General features: G+C 39.4%; 1 protein-coding gene across 1 annotated transcript in view; it reads right to left on the bottom strand.

The window, feature by feature from the left end:
* Nucleotides 1-6,003: 6,003 nt before the first annotated feature.
* Nucleotides 6,004-21,475, bottom strand: part of ALK (ALK receptor tyrosine kinase) — a 725,024-nt gene continuing 709,552 nt past the window's right edge. The window contains exons 27-29 of the mRNA XM_037813067.1: nucleotides 12,556-12,690; nucleotides 11,802-11,892; nucleotides 6,004-8,877 (exon numbers count right to left, since the gene is read on the bottom strand). Of these exons, the coding sequence (XP_037668995.1) occupies nucleotides 8,197-8,877; nucleotides 11,802-11,892; nucleotides 12,556-12,690 (907 nt within the window). The 3' untranslated portion in view covers nucleotides 6,004-8,196. The remainder of the gene's footprint in view (nucleotides 8,878-11,801; nucleotides 11,893-12,555; nucleotides 12,691-21,475) is intronic.

The following is a 21,475-nucleotide window of genomic DNA, read 5'->3' on the forward strand; positions in this document are numbered from 1 at the left end:
TTTGGAATGGTATCTTTTCATCTACCCTTATTGGCAACTCGCCTGTTCTGGGTAATTCAGGGTGCCTGTGCTTTGTACTGAACAGTTTCTTTCCTCCACAATGGCTGTCGCTGTAGGGAGTCTACAAACTACACGCTTGACTCAAGACATAAAGTTTTGTAAGTTTTGTATTTAGCTATTATCCACCCTCCTATGAAGATTGTTTTGATGGGCAGAGGGCCATTTTAGAAAAGTGTGTTTTCTTCAGTTTTCTAAAAAATCTCTTCAGTCCTCTTCTCTCTCTCTCTCTCTCTCTTTTTTTTTTTTTTTTTTTTTTTTTTTACAGCTAGGGTTTCATTTGTTTATTTAGAGTAAGATGGAATACTTTGAATTTAGATTTTAAAAGCCAGATATAAATAATCACCTACATTCTACTAAAGAGCTTTGTTTTTATATTTTAGGGTAATTGGGGGGATGTTTTTAAGTGCTTAAAAATGAGATTCAGATGTTCTCCAGAGGTGGAGGGAGACACTGTCATCTCAGCGAGGCCCCCTTGCCCCCTCCTCCCCAGAACTCACCCCCCTCTCTTGCTTTCTGTTTCTCCTTAGCATTTACCACTGTCGGCCATGCTGAACTTTTTACTTACTTCTCTCTTCTCCACTAGATGAGTGATGGATTTTTTACTGTTTTTGTTCTCACTTTATCCTTAACACCTGGAATAATAACTTGGCACCCAGTAGAAGCTCAGTAAATGTTGTATGAACTATAGCAGTGAAGGCCATTGCTTGCTGGAAAGATAGCCACTAGCTAGCTAGCTTGAGATGCTTGGCCTCAAGAGACTGGAGAACGGGAGCAGATGCATTTGTACATTTTGCCATGTAAGGGGGTAGGAGGACAGAGAGGTTCGAATCATGGTTGCCCATCTTTGCCCCCTGAAGAGCGACATGTAGGAGAGAGAAAAGTTGGTGGCAGGTTTGGGAAGCGGGGATGAAAGCCACAATAGGTCACCCATGACAACCCCGTAACCCTTTTGCCTGGGGCCAGCTTTGGATTTCCGTTTGGCTGTGATGACAATTTAGAGGATATGGGGCGGGCTACCGTGGTCTAATGAGAACAAAGTGGATCCCACCCGTGTCCACAACATCAGCCTCAGGTGTTAAGCATTTTTTTTTTCAAAGTTGTATTTTGAAGCTACCTTTTCAGAATGTGTGATAATATAATTCAAGCCACATTTGCCCATGGCTTGAAATCCAATATGTTAAGAATCATTCTTAATTGAGAAACTGATGTAGTAATTTTAACTACTCACTGGACATGTTATCTAAATTGGCACATTGCAAATCAATAGGAGAATTTATTTTTGTTTTCTTCGTTCCCTTTGCTTCACTGTTTATAATACAAATATGTAGTTAACACAAAACTCACATTATGACATATGTTTTTACTAATCATTTAATAATATCCCTTGGTACATAGGCCCTTATTTATAAACCATGCCACATAAGCTGTGTGTATATACCACAGACACTTTAAATGAAATTTCTATATACGCTGACATGTTAAGTAGGACCCACTATGATTTCACTACAAGCAGAATATGATTGCCTTTGCATAGGCAAAAGGAATGTTTTCTACCAAAAATTTTGCTAATGCTCCTTTTTATAGGAGGGAAAAAGAAGTTAAATGTGGAAGAATTAGAGTAGATGGGCACATATTACAAACAACATGTTTTCATTTTATTTGGTAGAAATGAAATTGTTTTCTACTTATAGCCTCTCCCTTGGGGAGAAAGGCACCAAGGGTGGGGAATCTTGTCCTCTTATCCTTTTAGAAGAATATTTCACAATGGAATTCTCATGATAATAAAGCAGCAGCAAGTATACATGTTGTACTTGTTCGTAATTTACATTTTAAATAGGGAAGTGTGGTAGGATATACTGAGGAGGGGGCAGTGAGTTGTGAATTATGTGTAGTAAGATATTTTAGGTATCTTTTAGGTATTTAGATGGAGGCTATTAGCTTAAAATACAACCTGTTCCCGATGATCACTGAAATAATGTTATTGAAATAATGGTCATAAATCTGCTTTAAGTTAAACTCGAAAATCATAAATGAACTCAGACATGAGTTTGTTGCTACCATAATCATTTAGAAACTTAAACACATGCACACTGCAATAGACTTCCTTGTCAGGGGGTATTTGGTCTCAGCATTTTATAATATGTAGCCAGAGCTTTTTAGCCAAATGGAGTGAAATAGGGAGTCTTAAACCCACTTAAGCTCTACTGAATTTTAGCTATTTCAGTATAGCAGGTTTAAATATCTAAAATGCTGTGTTCTTTCTGACCGTGTCAGTCTTACAGAGATGAAGTTCTTTAAATTCTAGCATAATCAGGATTTTCATGAGTTTACCTGTAGTAGACTTACCTTCTTGAAAATTGAACATTATTTTTCACTAATCAGATTGACATAGAAACGAGTCGTGTTAAAATTATAAGCACAGATACAAGCTGTTCTTTTTAATTCTCTCTCTAATACTACTTCTGAGATGCGGCTTAAAACTCAGTCAATAGTGTTAATGATATCAGCTGCCCCTGACAGTCCTTGGTATGAAGGATAGCCATCACTATCCAATATCTAGAAAAAATATCCCCAAAAGGATTTTAAATGAATTTTAATAGTCATGAAAAGTCTCATATTGATTGTAGGGGAAAGTAGATTTTGCATTATAGATAATAGGTAGAACAGAAGAATAAAGTGAAAATTTTCAATCTCCTTACTGACCTTGCCAATAAAAATGGATTGCTAATACAAATTTCAATAGATCACACATATCAATTAAAACATTGTACTTTTCTTAAATGATCATTTCTTCTTGGAGGGACTAGAGCTTAGGGCATTAAGAAATAGCTTGAGATTCTTGAAGCCTCACGTCACACTCCTTGGCATGTGACTGAGGAAAATCTGGTGAAATGTTCCGCTTTAGTTTCTTTTCCCTTATAAGACATCGCAACCTGCTTATTGGTACATAAACGAGGAAAAAGAATTTCTGTCTTTAAAATTTGCCTGAAGTCGTCACAGTCTTGTCTTTTGGTGGGATGGCTGACATGGATATCTTTTTGGATTCCCTCTTTCTAGATGCTTTATAGAGCTATATTATTCACAAAAAGTTTTGAAAAATGGCCATCCAACACCAATGGGTATCGCTATAAACTTGAAAAGAGGGGTTCGATCCTCTCCTATGGTAATTGGGAGGGAGGACGCCTGTTATTAGTGAATTTATCATCATAACTGCACTGCAACCAGGACAGGCTCAATCTCAAATGTCTGGCTACTCTGGGCTTTGTCACCATGCTCAACACAAATTGATAATTGAAAAAGAAAGGGCATTGGATCTATTGCCAAATATTAGGTGTGGTAAAAACTAACCTTCAAAGGCTAAGTTTTGTGATTTTACTTTGCTAAGGGGGCTGAATCGGTAGCAAATGCAAAAAGAGAGTGATACATGGTATGACATGGAAAGCATCCAGGTCAGTATGTGGACACAATTTTCATAGCCTCTCCAGCTTTGCTACTTTCAGGAAACCATCCCGGATTAACTTCATGTTAGTATGTTAATGATTTTATGATTTGCAAAGGTCTTTGAATGGAAAGAATACAGAACTGATCCTAAACTTCTTTCTAGTCTAATTTTGTATAAATATTAAATATAACTTGGCTCCTGGGGGTTGTTCACAGAATTAATTGGCTTTGACTCTAAATGAATTAAGTAAGGGTCAAGGAAAAGGACACATACACACATGCAAGTGCCAATCAGTCATGTCGTAGTGATTATGGGCTGGGTGTTGGGATTTACCTTACAGAGGTGAAGTCTTACAGAATCACAGATTTCAGTCATAAAAGGGCCTGTGTGAGACCAAGCTGCTGATTTTGTAAATGAGAAAATGAGAGTTTAAGGGACTTGCCTGAGTCACAGGTAGGTAATTGCCATTAAGTATCTAGCTCTTAAACTCCTGCCCAGTCTGCTTGCTGCTTTTCAAGTAATTGATGAGTGAAGACCTGTCTCAAATATGTCATCTGAGTTTTTATCAAGCTGATATTCATCTCTGTTGAAAAATATGCTCTCTTAAAATGTAAATATTCTAGGCAGAATTAATACCGAGTTGCTAAGGCTTAATATGAATTTTATTTGATTGCCTTTCAACAAACACCAAGTGAAATCAGCCTACCCAGCAAGCATTTTAGCGATAGAGGGATAAATCATGGCCAATAGCTGCTTAAAAGGAGGCAGGTAGGCCAATGTAGACTTACAGAGTTGGGAGATAGTTTGAGGGGGTGTCAGGAAGAGGGATTTAAGAAAGGCCATGGGAAGGCATTAAAAACAAACTTTGGTACTTGCATGGTTTTTCTAATGTTAGCCCTGTCGTGCCATCTTTATATGTGAGGGGTTACATACTTGTTTCACATTTACTGAATTTGAAGTAAAAGTAATTGCTTTAGTTTTGTGGCCATAGTTCATGAACTCTCTTCCCTGCTAATTGTGTATAATAGTCAGTTCTTACTGAGCTTTTCAGATGTTTTCAAGTTGTTAAGCTAGAGCTAAAATTAGCTTTGTACTTAAGTAGTATATTAAAAATTAAACACACACTCAGTATACCAAATGCAAGTGGAAGCTTAGTAGAAGCCTTACTATTTGTTCTCAGTAATTATTTTTTATTTTAGGGCATCATGTTGGAGTTTATGGGAATGCCAGTTTTGTTTTATATGCTCACACAACAACATAGGGAACCAGCTGCTGCAAGGAAATTAGCAAAGTCAAATTTTGTGTTCTTTGGAGACCCATTTGAAAAATCATTTGTTAAAGACAGATTGACAACACACTTCATACAATTTCATGAATCTTGTCGTAGGAATCCTGTTATTCCGAGTAGTCTGAATTCATACGCATCTTGTTTTAGGTCTACAAAACTTAAATGAATTCTAATCCAGCCATTATTGGAGAAAATTTATTAAAATAAGCTGATCACTTAGAATTTCTTAGTGGTATGACCTGTGAATTTGGATATAAAGGCCCCACATTTTTACAGAATAAATATAACCTACAATTATGTAATGTTACAACTACAGCGTTTTCCAGGTACTATATGGAGAGGCAAAAAATGACCAAAAGAATGATTCAGATGGATTAGATACTTCCATTTCTGTGGTACCTATTTTTAAAATTTAGAACCTAGTTTTAAGTGTGATAGTCTTAATTCCCCTATTTTGAGCTGAAGAGGTCATGGACCTGGTAGAGTTCCTACTATTGTCATTAAAAATTGACAGATGAGGTAAAATAGGCCCAAATGGAAGACTGAAGGGGGCTGGGCGTGGGTGGGCGTAGGAGCCACCACTGACAGAGAGTGGCAGATCTAGGGCATGCACAGATCTACTCTTTTCAAGTCTTTCCACACCAAAACCCAAGTCACGTGACAATTTAAAAGGTTTAAGAGGAAACGCTAGAGCTGACACATGTTCTGTAGTCTCTCTGAGGTGCAGGGGGGAAGGGAAGTGTTACCCACATTTTGTGACTGGAGACACTGAGGTACAGACAAATCAGATCCCACAGGGCCAGTACTAAGAGCCTAAATGATGGAAGGGTTCTGGTTTTTCAACTAAGAAGATCATACTCTTTTTGAAGCACAGATTTAGTCCCACTGTCTTGATTGACTCTGTTTTTGAGATGCCACATGTTAACAAACGGGCCATTCTTCACAAATACCAATTTCCCAAAAGAATGGTTTGAAAACTCTTAAGGAACAGCTTGATAGACATGGGATATAAATTATAACATTATATATTATGATTTCATTACCATAGCTTCTGCAAACTTTCATAGTGCCTGTTCGAGCTGTAGGTAATAAAATACTGAAGTCCACAGTGTCCATAGGAAGTGCTGTGGTCATCTGGCTGAAGTGACATTTGCGTGGGCAGTGTTCAGAATCATGTCACACCTAGGGGTTACACTGAAGTAAATGAAACATCTTGAGGTCATCATATCTCCATGTGGAGTTGTTTATTTCCTTATCCACATATACAGGCTTTTAAGATTTGACTATCATTTACATGAAAATTGATATTAATACAGACGATTAGGATAAATCAACAAATCAATCTCCATGGTAGTAAGGCACAACCTGAAAATGTAATGGATTTATAGCTTTTAAGAATAGAAAGGGTTAAGGTTTTTTTTTTCTTTTTGTCATTAATAACAGTAAAGAGTTAGCTAACCACGTAGCACTCTCTCTGTTTAATTGGTTACTGGTGTGACAAATATAAAATGAATTTGTTTTTCTCAGTTTTTGACAGCTTCTCTGTCATTATCCTTTAGGAGAGTGTTTCTCAAAGTGCAATTCTTGCTCTCCTTCAGGTGGTTAGTGACATAGATAAATGTTTATGTAATTATACTATTTACTTATGAGCTTGGCATGAAGCAAAACTTCACTGGTATAGTTATTTAGAGGTGAGTTCATTGATATTTCATCTTCATGTGTGTTTGATGAAAATATTTTTGGCAGTTAAGCAGGTAAAGAAAGTGGTCCCCAGGGTATTAATGTTTCTACAGATGTACACAATGAGCAACTCCGGGAAAGGGGACTGCATTACAGGAAACAAACAGTTGTCCAGTGTTGGCTTGGGACATAATGGCTTTCCCACATTCAAAGTGATGCTTTTGATTTAGATAAAATTTTGACCTATTTAAAACTAGAAGACGGTATGTGTGTGTGTGTGTGTGTATATGTGTATATATGTATGTGTATGTACATACACATATACATACACAGGACAGGGAATCAAATCCTTTTGCTTGAGAATTTCGCAGTGCCTAGTAAGGACTACAAAATGTTTTCCTTCCAAAGTGATTCTTTGGCACAGCTACTACCAGGAAAGAAAATGGGGCATGGGAATGGAGGAAAAGCAGAAAAAAAGAATGAAGTGGAAACTCATTGATAACAAAAAGCAAAGCATTATTGAATTAGTACATTTGTAAAATTTAACAGATTCCCAAGTCAGTTTCATGGAAATAAATTTCATCTGTGCAAACCAAGTTCAGGACTCCTGCAGTTACAAGTCAACCTCAACACTCCAAGTGTTTAATTCCTTTGTTCATTGCTACACAGAGGAAAAATTCTTTGCTTTAATTTGCATTTGATAGCCACACAATTTATGCTCTGTATATTTCAGCCAATCTGTGTTCCCATGTATACTAGATCACTCAATTAAGGGCAAGAAAACCAGGGTAAACATTGGAAGGAAAGATACTGCATTAGAAATTCTTCTCAAGGTCATCGGAGGGCCTTCTATTCCGATGACCTGGTCATTCGCTACAAGTAGAAACACTTCAATTTGGCAGGTTTCATAACTGAAACTATTAGAAGATTTTGGCCTAAAACATACTGACACTTATGCCCATAAATGGGTATGTTTCTATGCTTCATGTAAGTAAGTACTTCCTAATTTAAATCTTTAGTTTTGAATCAGTAGGAAACCTCACACTCAGTTTCACGCTTTTAGTAGGAGGGTATTCTTAAGGCATGAGGTATATTAACAGGATGTTTGACTCTCTGGACGCGTACTGGCATTTTATACACAAAGCTCTCGGAATGCCTGCATTTCCTTTAGATGGATATCTACACATTTTCTCTATACTACCCAAACTATTCATTACGATTTTACAATCGTCGGATGAATCGCCACAATTGAAAGCATCAAGGTGAAGTTTCAGTTGTCCATGATTTTTCTTTCCCAAATGAAGAAAATCTCTCCCCATGCTGAATCAGTACAAAGAATCCTTTATTCTTATTCCCACTCCCCTCATATGGTTCATGTCCACATCAACAAGATAGGGAAACTCCTGTGACCCCAACTAGGACACACACAGCAGCTAATTCTGACTACGCTGGAGCAGAGCACACACATTTTAAAGGAAGCATTAGGAAGTGTACAACAACCATGCATAAAAACCGGATGCGGCCGAATCTGGGCCTTAGGCTTGTCCCTCGTTTGTATATTTTCTTCTTTCGAAAGAAGAGAATGAACCCATGCTCAAAACTTTTCTAAAGCATTTTGAAAATACAGCTTTTTTTTTTTAATGTGGCACTTCAAAACAAGTTGGCACAAAATGAAAGGTGACGTTTGGTTGGGGGCACGGCGCCCCGGCTGCTCGGCGGGCGCGGCTCAGGGCCCGGGCTGGCTCCCGCTGCGCTTGGTTTTCAGCAGGGCGGCGTCGTAATGGCCCGTTCCGGGCGCGGCGGCGGCCTCCAAAGGTAGGCCCTGCTGCTGGTAGCCGTAGTTGACGTTTCCACAGGGGAAGTGGCGCAGCCTGAACAGAGGCACCCCCTTCATGCTGGCGGTCAGCGAGGACGGTTCCAGGAGCAGGGAGGCGCCGGGGGGGACAGTACAGCTCCCCTCGCGCCCCGCGCGGCCCCTCTCGGGAGGCTCCTTCTTTGCCAGAGGACTGTTCTTTTTGGCGGGTTTCTCCGTGAACCACGAGCCGTAGGTCGGGTTCCACAGGCTGGTCGGTTTGTTCCTGGATCCCTGGGCTCTGCGCAGCTCCGGCGGCGGGTGGGCCTGGGAGAAAGCCAGGTTGACGTGGCCGCCTTCCAAGGCGGGCCCCCCGGGGCCGCGCGCCGAGCGCTCCGCCGCCGCCGGGGGCTTCTTCCCGGCCTTGTCCGAGGCGGCGGCGGGCAGCGGCGCGGGGGCGGCCGGGGCGCGCGCCTCCTCCCGCTTGCCTTGCTGAGGAGAGACCAGGAGCGGTGGCGCTCTCTCGGGGTCCTCGGGCCTCATGGGCACCTTCTCCTCTTCCTCCAGCAGGGGGCCGTACTCCACAGGCAGGGCGGTGTGGATCACATCCGGGTCCTGCAGGGAGACACGCATGGGTTAAACTCGACTCTCGGACAAAACCCGTTGGCTCCCGAAGGTAACTCAGAGGTAATCCGTCCAAACGTGTTACAGGTGAGGAATCCCGTGTTTATTGAGAGGACACCAGTTTCTAGGCACTGGGGAGATGAACGTGAAATCATCCGTTCCCATGAAGAACTCAGGGGATGCACTGAAATGGAGCTGTGCGCCCGCCCCTTCGGGCCGCGGACGGGGTCGGGCAGGGCTTGGCGGAGGACGCGATCCTGCGACCAAACCATGCAGATTAACAGACTTCTTAAAAACTTAGAAATTAGTTTTTGCTTTTTATTATTCCATTCCCACTAAATTCATTCTGACTGAAAAGAAAAATTTGTGTGAGGTTCCAAGTGTGTGGGGGGCGGGGAGGAGAGAGGAAAGAGAGAGACACACACCGAGCCTGCTTACAGGGCCTTAGTGTGTTTGTCCCCGAGCCACCTCCCATTTTGATCATATCTTTATAAAATACTTGATATTTTATATAGATACATAATATATTTGATATATATTTGAGCATATCTTTATAAAATACTATATCATTACATCATTGCACAGATGGATATCACAATACAGCAGCCCTTTCTGGAGCCCAGGAAATACTGAAATGCTATGAATAAAGACAATTAGAAAAACAATTTTGTGTTAGATCATTTTTACAGTAATAGATTGTAAAGTAGAAAGCAGAAGCAATCATAGAGGTTTAAGGAAATTTTGTGGAAGAAAACTTACGCTGGGAGAAATTTATGCAAATTGGGAGAAGACCTCCATTTCTTAAGTTTAACAGCACACAGGGGCCCAGTATTCATGAACAAAGCATTTGAAGAATAAAATAACTTCCTTCTGATTTTAATTCTTTATTCCCCTCCCTGTTTATGATTAACTTTCATAGCGAGTCATTTAAAATATTGTGCTGTTTGGATATATTATGTTCTCCACGAAAGTCATGATCTGTTAACCCAATCTTGTTGGGTGGAACCTCCTGATTGAGTGTTTCCATGGAGATTGACTCACCCAACTGTGGGTGATACCTTTGATTAAATTATTTCCATGGAGGTGTGGACCCCGCCCACTCAGGGTGGGTCTTGATTGGTTCACTGGAGTACTTGAGAACTCAAGAGCCGACACAGATGCTTGCTGATGCTTGGAGATGCTTGGAGATGCAGACAGAAAGATGTTTGGAGATGTTAAGCTGGGAGATGAAGCCCAGAGTTTGCCACAGAGAAGCTGAGAGGACCCCCAGATTCTTAGAGAGAAATGCCCTGGGAGAATAAGCAAGTATGCACAGGAGCTGACAGAGAGGAGCGAAGACAGAAGCCCGGGGACATTTTGGGGAAAGCCATTTTGAAACACAACCCGGGAGCAAAGGACCAGCAGACGCCAGCCACGTGCCTTCCCAGATGACAGAAGTGTTCCGGACACCATCAGCCTTTCTTCAGTGAAGGTATCCCCTGTTGATGCCTTAGTGTGGACACTTGTATGGCCTTTGGACTGTAAATTTGTAACCTAATAAATCCCCTTTATAAAAGCCAAACCATTTCTGGTATTTTGCATAATGGTAACTCTAGCAAGCAGTAACAAATATGCTTGTATAAAACCACCTGCTTTTAACAGAAGTGGTAAATACTTTGGAGAAAAATTACTCTAAAGTATATGCCTTTAAGTGGGAGTATTCTGTTATTATGACATAACAACCTAAAATGTCATTGAACATAAAGTTCTCTGAAAGAACCCCAAATAACTTGATAAATGATGTCCATGTATATAAATGCCAGTTCACTTACACTGGAGTTGAAAGTACTTGTGAGGTTGGTATAGCGAGGCTAGAAAACTACTTTAGTTTGAAAATGTGTGCATCTTTTGTTGCAATTAAGATGGGGAAATTTGGAGAGGTAGAGATTTATCTCTTCTAAAATATTCTCCAGAATGAGATATTCTGCCAGATTGAGAGCCAAATGAAACAGATTCCATGAAGAGAGTAGATATGTGAAGGATCAGAGTCCCTGAGGGGGCAGTGGGTGATGGAGGTTGATGGGTCAGCCTCTAGTAGGGAGGGGATGCCACTCCTGCTGACCCAGAGGGAAGGTGCTGAGAATGGGTGCAGATCAAGGTTCCATCAGAGAACGGGAGGAAATTGAGGGAGTCTCTCCTGCCAGCCTCTATTTTCTTGATGAGCTAGGATGCGTATTGGTTTCTTGAAAATGGGGGAGAGAAACGAAAGTTTATAGTCATTACAGAGGGAAATGGGAGACAGATCTGCATGGGAATCCAAGGGATTGCTAGAAAACCATGTGGCTTGGATAACCTAAGCCTCCACTTCTTGTCTGAAAAATGGGGATATCATAGTTACCTCAAAGAGACAAAATGAGATTATGCACATGAAAAGCAATTTGTGTCTTATAAATGCTATGCAACTGCTATTAATGATAAAACTTTTGCAGATTACCTTGAAGCTTCCCTCAATCCCTGTAACATAATTTAACAACTGTATATTGTGAATTATTTTACACAGTTTCTCCAGCCAGGCTGTAAACTGTTTAAGAGCAGTTGTGTTCCATACCTCTCTGAAGGTCCAGTTTTGTCTAGTAAAACAATAGGTACCTGGTAGGACTTAGTTAATACTGTATTTGAACTGATTCTCACTCTGCTATTATGAAGTGTCTGGTGCTGTGTCACCTGCTGATGGAGAAAGTGGCAGTTACCAGTATTTATTTTATAAATCAGGCAAACTAAGATACCAAGCATTTCACTTTATAGATAATTAATATCCATTCTTGAGATCATAAATAATATAATGTTTAATTTTTATTTCATATTTTGGTATTTATCATCATTAAGATTTTTCCATATAGAGTAAATGCTGGTCAAGGGTAAAAGTATGTTTATACCTGGGTGCAGTATTCGATCCTCTCCAAAATTATGGCAAAGTTGGGCCTGTCTTCCGGCTGATGTTGCCAGCACTGAGTCATTATCCGGTACCTAAAGGAAGAATAAACACATGCTTTAAAGTCAGGATGAACACAAGGATGAAAAATATCTTTTTTCCCCAGCAGGTTTCTAATTGGGGCCAGGTGGCGCCTCATCTAGGTCCTCCGTGGCTGGCAGGTGCTGCCCTCTGCTGCTGGGTCGAGGACTAGCGGCCAAGTGTCCAGCTGTTAGAGGATCCCAGCGCGTTAACAGACAGCCTGGGACTGCGCCCTCTAGGACGCCTCTCGTTCCATTCGGGAACTAGAGCCGCTTCTGGGGCAGAATATTCTAATTATACTTCCCATCAGCCTTGCTTGGGGGAAGGGGGTGAGGAATGTCAGGCCAGCAGAAAACCCAGGGAGTGGCAGTGTTTAAAGGAGACGCGGGCATATGCTCTTTGGCACATGAGGTGGGGTGTGGGACTGGGACTCCTTGAGGAGTGGAGGCCCGCTGAGTCCCAGCCTCCAGCCCGACAAGTGGAGCCCTTTTCTAGCACGGCATGGGCTTGCCCATCTCATTAAAGTCACAGGAACACATATTCCCATTTTGGGGAATACTAATTGCGGTCAGCCATCTGCCCCTTCATTCTAAAATAAAGAAGCATATGTGGCTGTGGATAGTTTTTGAGAAAACTCTGCTTAGTGACCAGTAGAAATGTTCATAGAAGAGTCATACACAGGCCCAGGGCAGTTCTTAGGTGGGTCCATCCGTCCGCCGCTGGTGACGAACTCCAGAACTTCCTGGTTGCTTTTGCTGGGGTACGGCATATACCCAAGGGAAAATATTTCCCACAGCAACACTCCAAAGGACCTGGGCACAGGGTGGAAGAAGATACTGATGTTATATATACACACACACATATACACCTGCTGCACACATACCACACTCGAGATGTTTTAAAATTTCAGTGTATTTCTCATTATACGTTCCTACAATAGAGAACTTTTAAAATACAGAAAAGCTGAAAGATTGAGATAGTACCACATGGAATGCTCCATGAAACGTAACTGTTAACATGTAGTTTTTGTTCCAGTCACGTTTCTGTGCTTTGATTATTTTTTGTTACATAATTTCAGTTATATTCAATATGTGATTTTGGACCTTGATTATTTTTTTCACATTCCATTATAGCATGAACATTTTCCATGTTAATACAAACTTTCTATAAATAGAATTTGAAATAGTTGCAAAACATTCCATTGAAAGGTCATGCCATAATTTTCCTTAACACTTCCTTATTGTTTTCATTTTTAGAAATGTTTAACATAGTGTGATGAACATCGTGCATTTTTAAAAGGCAATTTCCTTACGATAATTCTCTGAATACTGGATTAGGGTCATCTAGTAAAAAGTAGGATAATTCTAGTGAGATTATTAGATTCCACTAGATTCTTGGTGCACATTATCAATTTGATTTCTAAATCTGTCACTCTAAACGTGTATTGCTAGCACTGTACAAAAGGGCTGCAGGCACTCTCCCCAACATGTGTATTCTTATTAATAAAAGGGAACTTTTGCTGATTTTAAGGCAAAAAAATGATAGAATACCTTAAATTGTTTGACTTAATAATCAGCAAATTTGAATTTTTCCCAAATGTTTATTAATTTGATTCATTTTTCCCTATGAATTATCTTCATATCTTTTGCCCATTTTTATATTGTTTCAGTATCAATTTCTTTTTGATTTGTAGACACTATATATCAGAGATACTAATCTTTTTCATAAATTCAAACACTTCTGTTAGTTTTTTAATTCTATTTTTAGCATAAAAAACCTTTAAGATAGCTAAATCTATTGATTTTCTTCATTTTGCGATTTCTTCAATCTATTTTATAGAAGATGGAATCTTCCCTTCACCAAAGATTAGATGATTACTTGCTATTTTCTTCTGGTTGTGTGTTTTTTCTTTCTCTCTTCTCCGACCCAGGTGGAATTTAATTTGGTATATAGCATGAGGTCGGGATCTAAACTGAATGTTTTTCCAAACAACTGCACTTCTGACACTATTCATAAAGTGATTTTCCCCTTACCTATTGACTTGTGATAAAAACAGGTCTGTTTCTGTCTTCTCTGTTTCATCTATTTATTTGTCTGCTTCTCGCATCATACTGTTCTGTTTCACTTTTCATGCATTTATGTTTTAATATCTGGTAGTACATGTTTTCCTTTGGTTCTGTTTTTTTAAATGTATTTTTTTCTCATTTTTTATCTGCTTTAAATGAATTTTAGAGTATTGTTATGTTCCAAAATCAACTCCTTTGATATTTTGATTAGAACTTTATGTTAAATCCTTAATTTATGATTAGATTTTTGACAGAGAAAGCCAGAAAATCATGGTTTTCTCATGTTAATAAATACTACCACAAAAATTGTAGAGAACTATAACTTCCCCATCTTCTAAGGAACACTAAGGGCTTCCATTGGGCATCATCTTGGTGAAATTCCAAAGACTCTTGTGAGGAGGATTAAACAAAGATATTTTCCACATTTTTCAAGTGTGAAGGATAAAGCAGAGGATTTTATGCAACTTATTTAAGACAGATTGGAATACGTTATTAGCTCTCTTGATTCCACTACCTATAAATTGCTTGGCACAGATATCCTCTCCCTACCAATGGCCTGGCATAGATGTTTCTCTCTTTGGTGACCTTCCTGCCTCCAAGAAACACATCAAGGACTAAAGAATCCCAGCTATATATTTTATGTCTGTCTAGAAAGATAGATAGAAAAATAGATAAACATACAGACAGGTCATAGTATGTGTTGAGGGAACTAGTATGTAGACTGCAAATAGATGTTAATTTTCTTGGTTTTCAGTTCAAGGAAGCAAGAAGTAGTGTTGATCATAGAACTTTGATAATTTTAGGTAAGTAGGATTGTCAGATTTAGCAGATAAAAATACAGGATACCCAATTAAATTTTAATTTCATATAAAACAACAATGATTTTTTAGATAAGTATGTCCCAAACATTGCAATTTTTCATTGTATATCTGGCCATTTTTATTTTATCTAGTAATCCCATAGTAATTTTGTATGCCAGATGGTTCTTTAATGACCTATAATCCTGTCCTAAATAGGAACAATGAGGTCCAAGGCTTTGTACCAAAGCATACAAAATTAAATAAAAATGAATATTTTTAAAAACTCCATCTTGTTTCTCTCAGTACTGGGTTTGTTCTGCCTGAAATTACAGAAATAGCAAAAGTAGTTGCTGATTAAACTGCTATTTTTAATATTTGAATCAGTGAGGATAACAATTGAATGAAAAGGTTTTTAAAACACCAATTGTGCTAACTGTACTTATCAGTGTTTTTAATGCTACATTTTATTTTCCTTTATTCATAACTTGAAGGTGGAAGATTGCCTCCAGGTGTGGGGGAGGGGTACTCTCAGAAAAAATGGGAGCCCAGAATTCCTGTATTACACTCAGATGTCCAGTTAGCTGATGCGGTGCTCTCTTACAGTTCCCCTGTTTCAGACTCACGTACCAAATACTTACTCAGCATCTCCATTTGCCTGCCAAGAGGCAAATCAAAGTTAGTATGTCCAAACAGAACCCTCTCCGCACACAAGCCTCGTCCCCCTCTTCTTTCCCAGCTCAGAGGCACCGCTGTTCATCCACTTACTGAAGCCACAAGCATGGGGCTGTCCTTGGTTCTGCATTTGCCCACATTTGTCCTTCAGCAAGGCTACGTTCAGGGTAGATCTTGAAGTGGACCACTTTTCACTACTGCCACTGCTACCATGAAGCCAAGCCCCTCTCGTTTGTCACCTACAAATGTGCAGTTCCTAACTAGTTTCCCATTTTCAGCTGCCCCCTCTAGCCCACTTTTAGTGGCAGCTGGAGGGATCTTTCAAAAACAAAGATGATGTCACACGCCTGCTTACAGCCCTCCACTACTGTCCCTTTGTGCATTCTGTAACCCAGGTTCCAAGGCCCTACACTTTCTGTTACTGCCCTCCTCTTCCATCGCATCCGCATGCACCTCTTGGCTCACTCAGCCCCAGCCCATTCTCAAACAATCTAACCTTCTTCTTCCTCCTTCTGGCCTTTTCCGCTCAACCCTCTCTCTGCCTGCAAAGCCTTTCTCCCAGATCTGTACCTGGTTTGCTCTTTCTGTAATTCATGTGTTGACACGTTGCCTCCTCCAAGGAGCCTTCCTGACCATCTTTCCTAAGACAGCCCTTCCCCGCAACACACACTCTTTATCCCCTCACTCTACTTTTTTACCTTTCTAGCACTTATTCATATCTGAAATTATGTACTTTGTTTCTTTAACTGTTTTAATTATGAAACAATTTAAAATTTAAGAAGTAAAGAAACCCAAGAAGTAAATGGCTCACAAAATGCCCCCCCCCCAAAAAAACTAAAGATGGCAATATATAAGATAGCTATGTATCTAGATGTTAATATTTTGCCTTATTTGTGTCAGTTGTACCTCTCTTTTTGAAGAAATAAAATAGATAGAGGTAAGCCTTGCCTTCCATTACTTCATCCTCCCTCCATCCCCTCTTCTGAAGTTAGAATGTATCAATTCCCATGTATATTTTTGCATTTTTTTTTACAATGGGTGAAAGCACAAATAATAAAGAATCTAGACTATAGATTTTTTGTATTGTAGTTTATATATAAATTATATCCTATCTTATATTTCCTTTTTGCAACTTGTTTCTTCCACTAAATACATCGGTTTTGAGATGCATCCATGTTGATGTATGTAGATTTAGTGAATTCTTTTATCACAGTTTTCCACAATATGAATAAACCACAGTTTATTTTTCCGTCCCCCATTTGAGGGACATTTACATTTTTAATGAGTTTCTAGGTGATGCCGATGCGGCCGATCCATGGACCATAGTTAGGTTAAGCCAAAGCTCAGGACTTCAACCAACCGAGGCTTCTGGCTCACATTATCCACCACAGGTCAGAGAGGGGGCTCTGTTTACTGTGGTTGCACCATCTTAAGACATTATCTCAATGCAAGGCTTTCAGAATTTTGAGGACATTCTTCCATTGTCTTCTTGCGTGTTTTTGTGTGTTTGTGTTTGTGTGTGTGTGTGTGTGTGTGTGTTGCTGTTGAGAAATTCGATGCCAGTTGGATTCCTTATCTTATATCCATGGTCAATTTTACTATTAATTAGTTAATTTTATTTTTCTCCCTGGAAGCTTGCAGAATTTTTCCTTTGTCACCATGGATCTGAAATTCCTTGATGTGCTCTTGTGTGGCTCTTTTTATCCATGGTGCTTTGCGCTTTGTGGATGCTTTCATTCTGAAAATTTATCTCCTTCCATTCTGGGAAAGCTTCTTGAATTATTTTTTTGATAATTTTATTCCCTTCATTTCCTCTGTTCTTCCTTTCTGGGACTCCTCCTTGTCAACTAATTGGATTTATTGGTCTAACTCTCTCACTTTTCTTATCTTTTCTTTCCTATATCCGATCTCTTTATTATAGTTGCCTTATTTTCTAGAAGAGTTAATCCTCCAACCTTTATGTTGGCTTTTATATTTCTATCATACTTTAAAAAAAAAAACTTTTATTTTTACAGCAGTTTTAGGTTTACAGAAAAATTGTGAAGATTATACAGATAATTCCCCTATACTGTGCACTCAGTTGCCCCTAATTTTAGCATTTGTTAACATTTGTTACAATTAATGAACCAATATTTTGTTATGATTTAGTTATTATTTAGTTTTTTTTTAGTTATTTAGTTATTATTAATTAAATCCATACTTTATTCAGATTTCCTTAGTTTTCCCCTGATTTCCTTTTTCTGCCCCAGGACCCCATCCAGAATCCCATGTTAATTTAATTGTCATGTCTCTTTAGGCTCCTCTAGACTGTGCCAGTTTTTCAGACTTTCTTGGTTTTGATGTCCTTGTTATGAGGAATATTGGTCAGGTGTTTTGTAGAATGTCCCTCAGTTGGATTTGTGTGATGTTCTCATGGTTAGACGGGGACTATGGGGTTAGGGAGGAAAATGGCAGAGGAAAGTGCCGCTCAGCACAGATATCGAGGGCACCTGCTGTCAAGGTGGCCTGTCGCTTGATGCTGGCCTGCATCACCTGGCTGAGGTAGGGTCTAGCAGGCTTCCCCAGGGCAAGGCTCTCTTCTCCCCCTTCCATAGTTTGCTCTTTGGCAGGAAGTTGTTATATGAGGAGAAGTGGGGACTCCTTGAGGGCTGGATCATATTTTTATCTCTAAGAGCCTGCATTTTTTTTCCAGAAAAAAAAAGTTTTAAATAACTTTTGGTCTTTGATTTATGGTTCCAATAATTTATCTTCCTGGGGACATTATAGTTTTTACAAATTTTCTTAAGTTTCTCTGTATTTTTCTGCCTCCAAGTTCCTTTTTGTATGTTTGTTTTCTTTAAATTAGACTGTTTTCTCAACCATTTGGTGATTCTTGGCTGTTTGTTCAATTTCGAGACAGGAACCCTGAAAAACTGATTCAATGTAGGTGAGGCAGTGCAGCTACTGTAACAAATTACCAGAAACCACGTTGGCTTCAAACAACAGAAGTGTTTTCTCTCACAATTCTTGAGGACTGAAGACTGAAACCAGCTGCAATGAGCTGAAGTCAAGGAGGCAGCGGGCAGCATCCCTGCAGAGGCTCTAGCGGAGAGCCCCTTCCTCGCTTCTCCAGCCTGGGGTGGCCGCCAGCATCCTTTGACTGTGGCCACGTCACTGTGGTCTCTACCCCTGTGGTGATGTTGCCTCCTTGTCTTCGGTGTGTGAAATCTCCCTTTGCTTCCCTTATAGGATGCTTGTGATTGGATTTAGGGCCACCATGCTAATCTTCCTTTGTCATGATGCTCAATATACTCACATCTACAAAGACCCCTTTTCCTTATAAGGTAACATTTGCAGTTCCAGGGAGTAGGAGCTGATATCTTTGAGAGGCCATTATTCAGCCCACCTTACTGGGCATCCTCAAGTATCAGTATCTGTAGTTGTTCCGGTTTAGCAGAGCTGCCATTATGCAAATACCAGAAAAGGATTGACTTTAAAAAGGGGATTTATTAGCTCACAAATCTACAGTTCTAAGGCCATAAAAGTGTCCAAACTAAGGCATCAACAAGAGGATACCTTCACTGAAGAAAGGCTCATGGCATCCAGAACACCTCTGACAGCTCAGAAGGCAGATGGCTGGTGCCTGCGTGTCCTTTGCTCCTGGGTTCTGGTTTCAAAATGGCTTTCTCCAAAATGTCTCTGGGCTTCTGTCTCTTTTAGCTTCTCTCTCTCAGTTCCTGTGTATCCTTTTTTATTCTCCCAGGGTTTTTCTCTCTAAGCATCTCGGGGCCCTCTCTTAGCTTCTCCAGGGCAAAGTCTGGGCTTCATCTCTTAGCTTAGCATAGTCAAACATCTTTATGCCTGCATCTCTGAGCGTCCTTCTGTCTGCATCTCCAAGTGTCTGGGTCTTTGTCAGCTCTTAGCTTCCCCCAGGGACAAATTCTGGATTATATATGTTAGCCTCTCTCCAAAATGTCTCTCTCAGCTGCTCTGCACTCCCTCTCTGTGAGCTCTCTCAAAGGACTCCAGTAAATTAATAAAGACCCACTTTGAATGGGCGGGGTCACATCATCATGGAAATAATCTAACCAAAGGATCCCACCCACAATAAGTCTGCTCCCAGAAGATTGGATTAAAAGATCATGGCTTTCCTGGGGCCCATAACAGTTTCAAACAAGCACAGTAGTTTTTGTCTTCACTGGTCAGTTCCTACAAAGAGGAATTCTCTAATCTCCTGCCAGGAGTTCTTGAAGCAGAGAAGAAGGGGGCCATATATCCTTAAAGTCATGTTTTAGTTTTCCAACTGCTAAAGCAAATACCATAATGGGTTGGCTTAAATAACAGGAACTTACTGGCTCACAGTTTTGAGGCTAGAAGAAGTTCAAAATAAAGGGATCAGCAAGCCAATGCTTTCTCCTCAAGGCTGTGTGTTCTGGGGCTGGCTGGTGGCGAAACTTGTTCCTTGGCTTTTTAATAATTTATTTATTAAAAACTTAAAAAATAGAGACATTGTAGATTTACAGAAAAATCATGCAGAGATCCCAGTATCCCTCCCTCCACACAGCTTTCCCTATTATTAACATTTTGCATTAGCATGGGACCTTTGTTACAGTTTATAAAACAATATTATAATTACACTGGTAACTTGTATTCTAGTTTCTGACTCTATGAATTTACTAATTCTAATTATTTCATATCTATGAGATCATACAATATATATTCTTTTATGATTTTCTGATTTCTGTAGCACTGTAAAATAAGTTTTAAAGTTGGGAAGTATCAGTCCCCAACTTTGTTCTTTTACAAGATGGTTTTCACTGTTTGGGCCCTTTACTCTTCCATGTAAATATGATGATTGGCTTTTCCATTTCTGCAAAGAAGGCTGTTGGAATTTTGATTGGGATTGCATTGAATCTATAATTTCTTCGGGTAAAACTGACATCATAACAAAATGTAGTCTTTCTATTCATGAACATGGAATGTCTTCCATTTATTTAGGTCTTCTTTGGTTTCTTTTAGCAAAATTTTCAGTTTATCATGTATAGGTCCTTTATATCCTTAGTTAAATTTATTCCTGGATATTTGATTCTTTTAGTTTCTACTATAATGGGAATGTTTTCTTGATTTCCTATTCAGATTGTTCAGTACTAGTGTACAGAAACATAACTAATTTTTGCTTGTTGATCTTGAACCCTGCCACTTTGCTAAATTCCTTTATTAAGTCTACTACCTTTGGTGTGGATTTTTCAGGATTTTCTCTGTATAGGATCCTGTCATCTACAAAATTTGCAAATAGGGAAAGTTTTTCTTCTTCCATTCCAATTTGGATGCCTTTTATTTATTTTTCTTGACTTACTACTCTGGCTAGCACTTCCAGTCTAATGTTGAATGAAAGTGGTGACAGAGGGCATCTTTGTCTTGTTTCTGATCTTAGAGGGAAAATTTTCATTCTTTCACCATTGAGTAAGATGTTCACTGTGGGTTTTTCATATATATATCGTTATCAGGTTGAGGAAGTTTCCTTCTATTCCAAGTTTTCAGACTGTTTTTATCAAGAAGGGGTGCTGAATTTTGTTATATGCCCTTTCTGCACCAACTGTGATGAATGCATTTGTTGTTGTTGTTCCTTCATTCTGTTAATGTGGTGTATTACATTGATTGATTTTTTTATGTTGAACCACCCTTTCATACATGGGATAAATCCAACTGTATCATGGTATATAATTATTTTAATATGCTGTAGTGTTCAGTTTCCTAGTATTTTGTTGAAGTTTTGCATCTATATTTGCAACGGTTCTTGGTCCATAATTTAATTTTTTTGTGGCATTTTTAATTGAATTTGGTATTAGGGTGCTGTTGGCCTCATATAATGATTTAGGATGTGTTCCTTCCTCTTCAACGTTTTGGAATAGTTTGAGCAGGATGATATAAAATTTTTCTTGGAATGATTGGCAACTTCACCAGGGAAGCCATCTGGTCCTGGGCTTTTCTCTGTTGAGAGGTTTTTGATTACCAATTCAATCTCCTTACTTGTTATTGGTCTGCTGAGGTCTTCTGTTTTATCTGAGTTAGTGTAGGTA

The sequence above is a fragment of the Choloepus didactylus genome, chromosome 20, assembly GCF_015220235.1.
Source record: "Choloepus didactylus isolate mChoDid1 chromosome 20, mChoDid1.pri, whole genome shotgun sequence".
NCBI classification, from domain to species: Eukaryota; Metazoa; Chordata; class Mammalia; order Pilosa; family Megalonychidae; genus Choloepus; species Choloepus didactylus.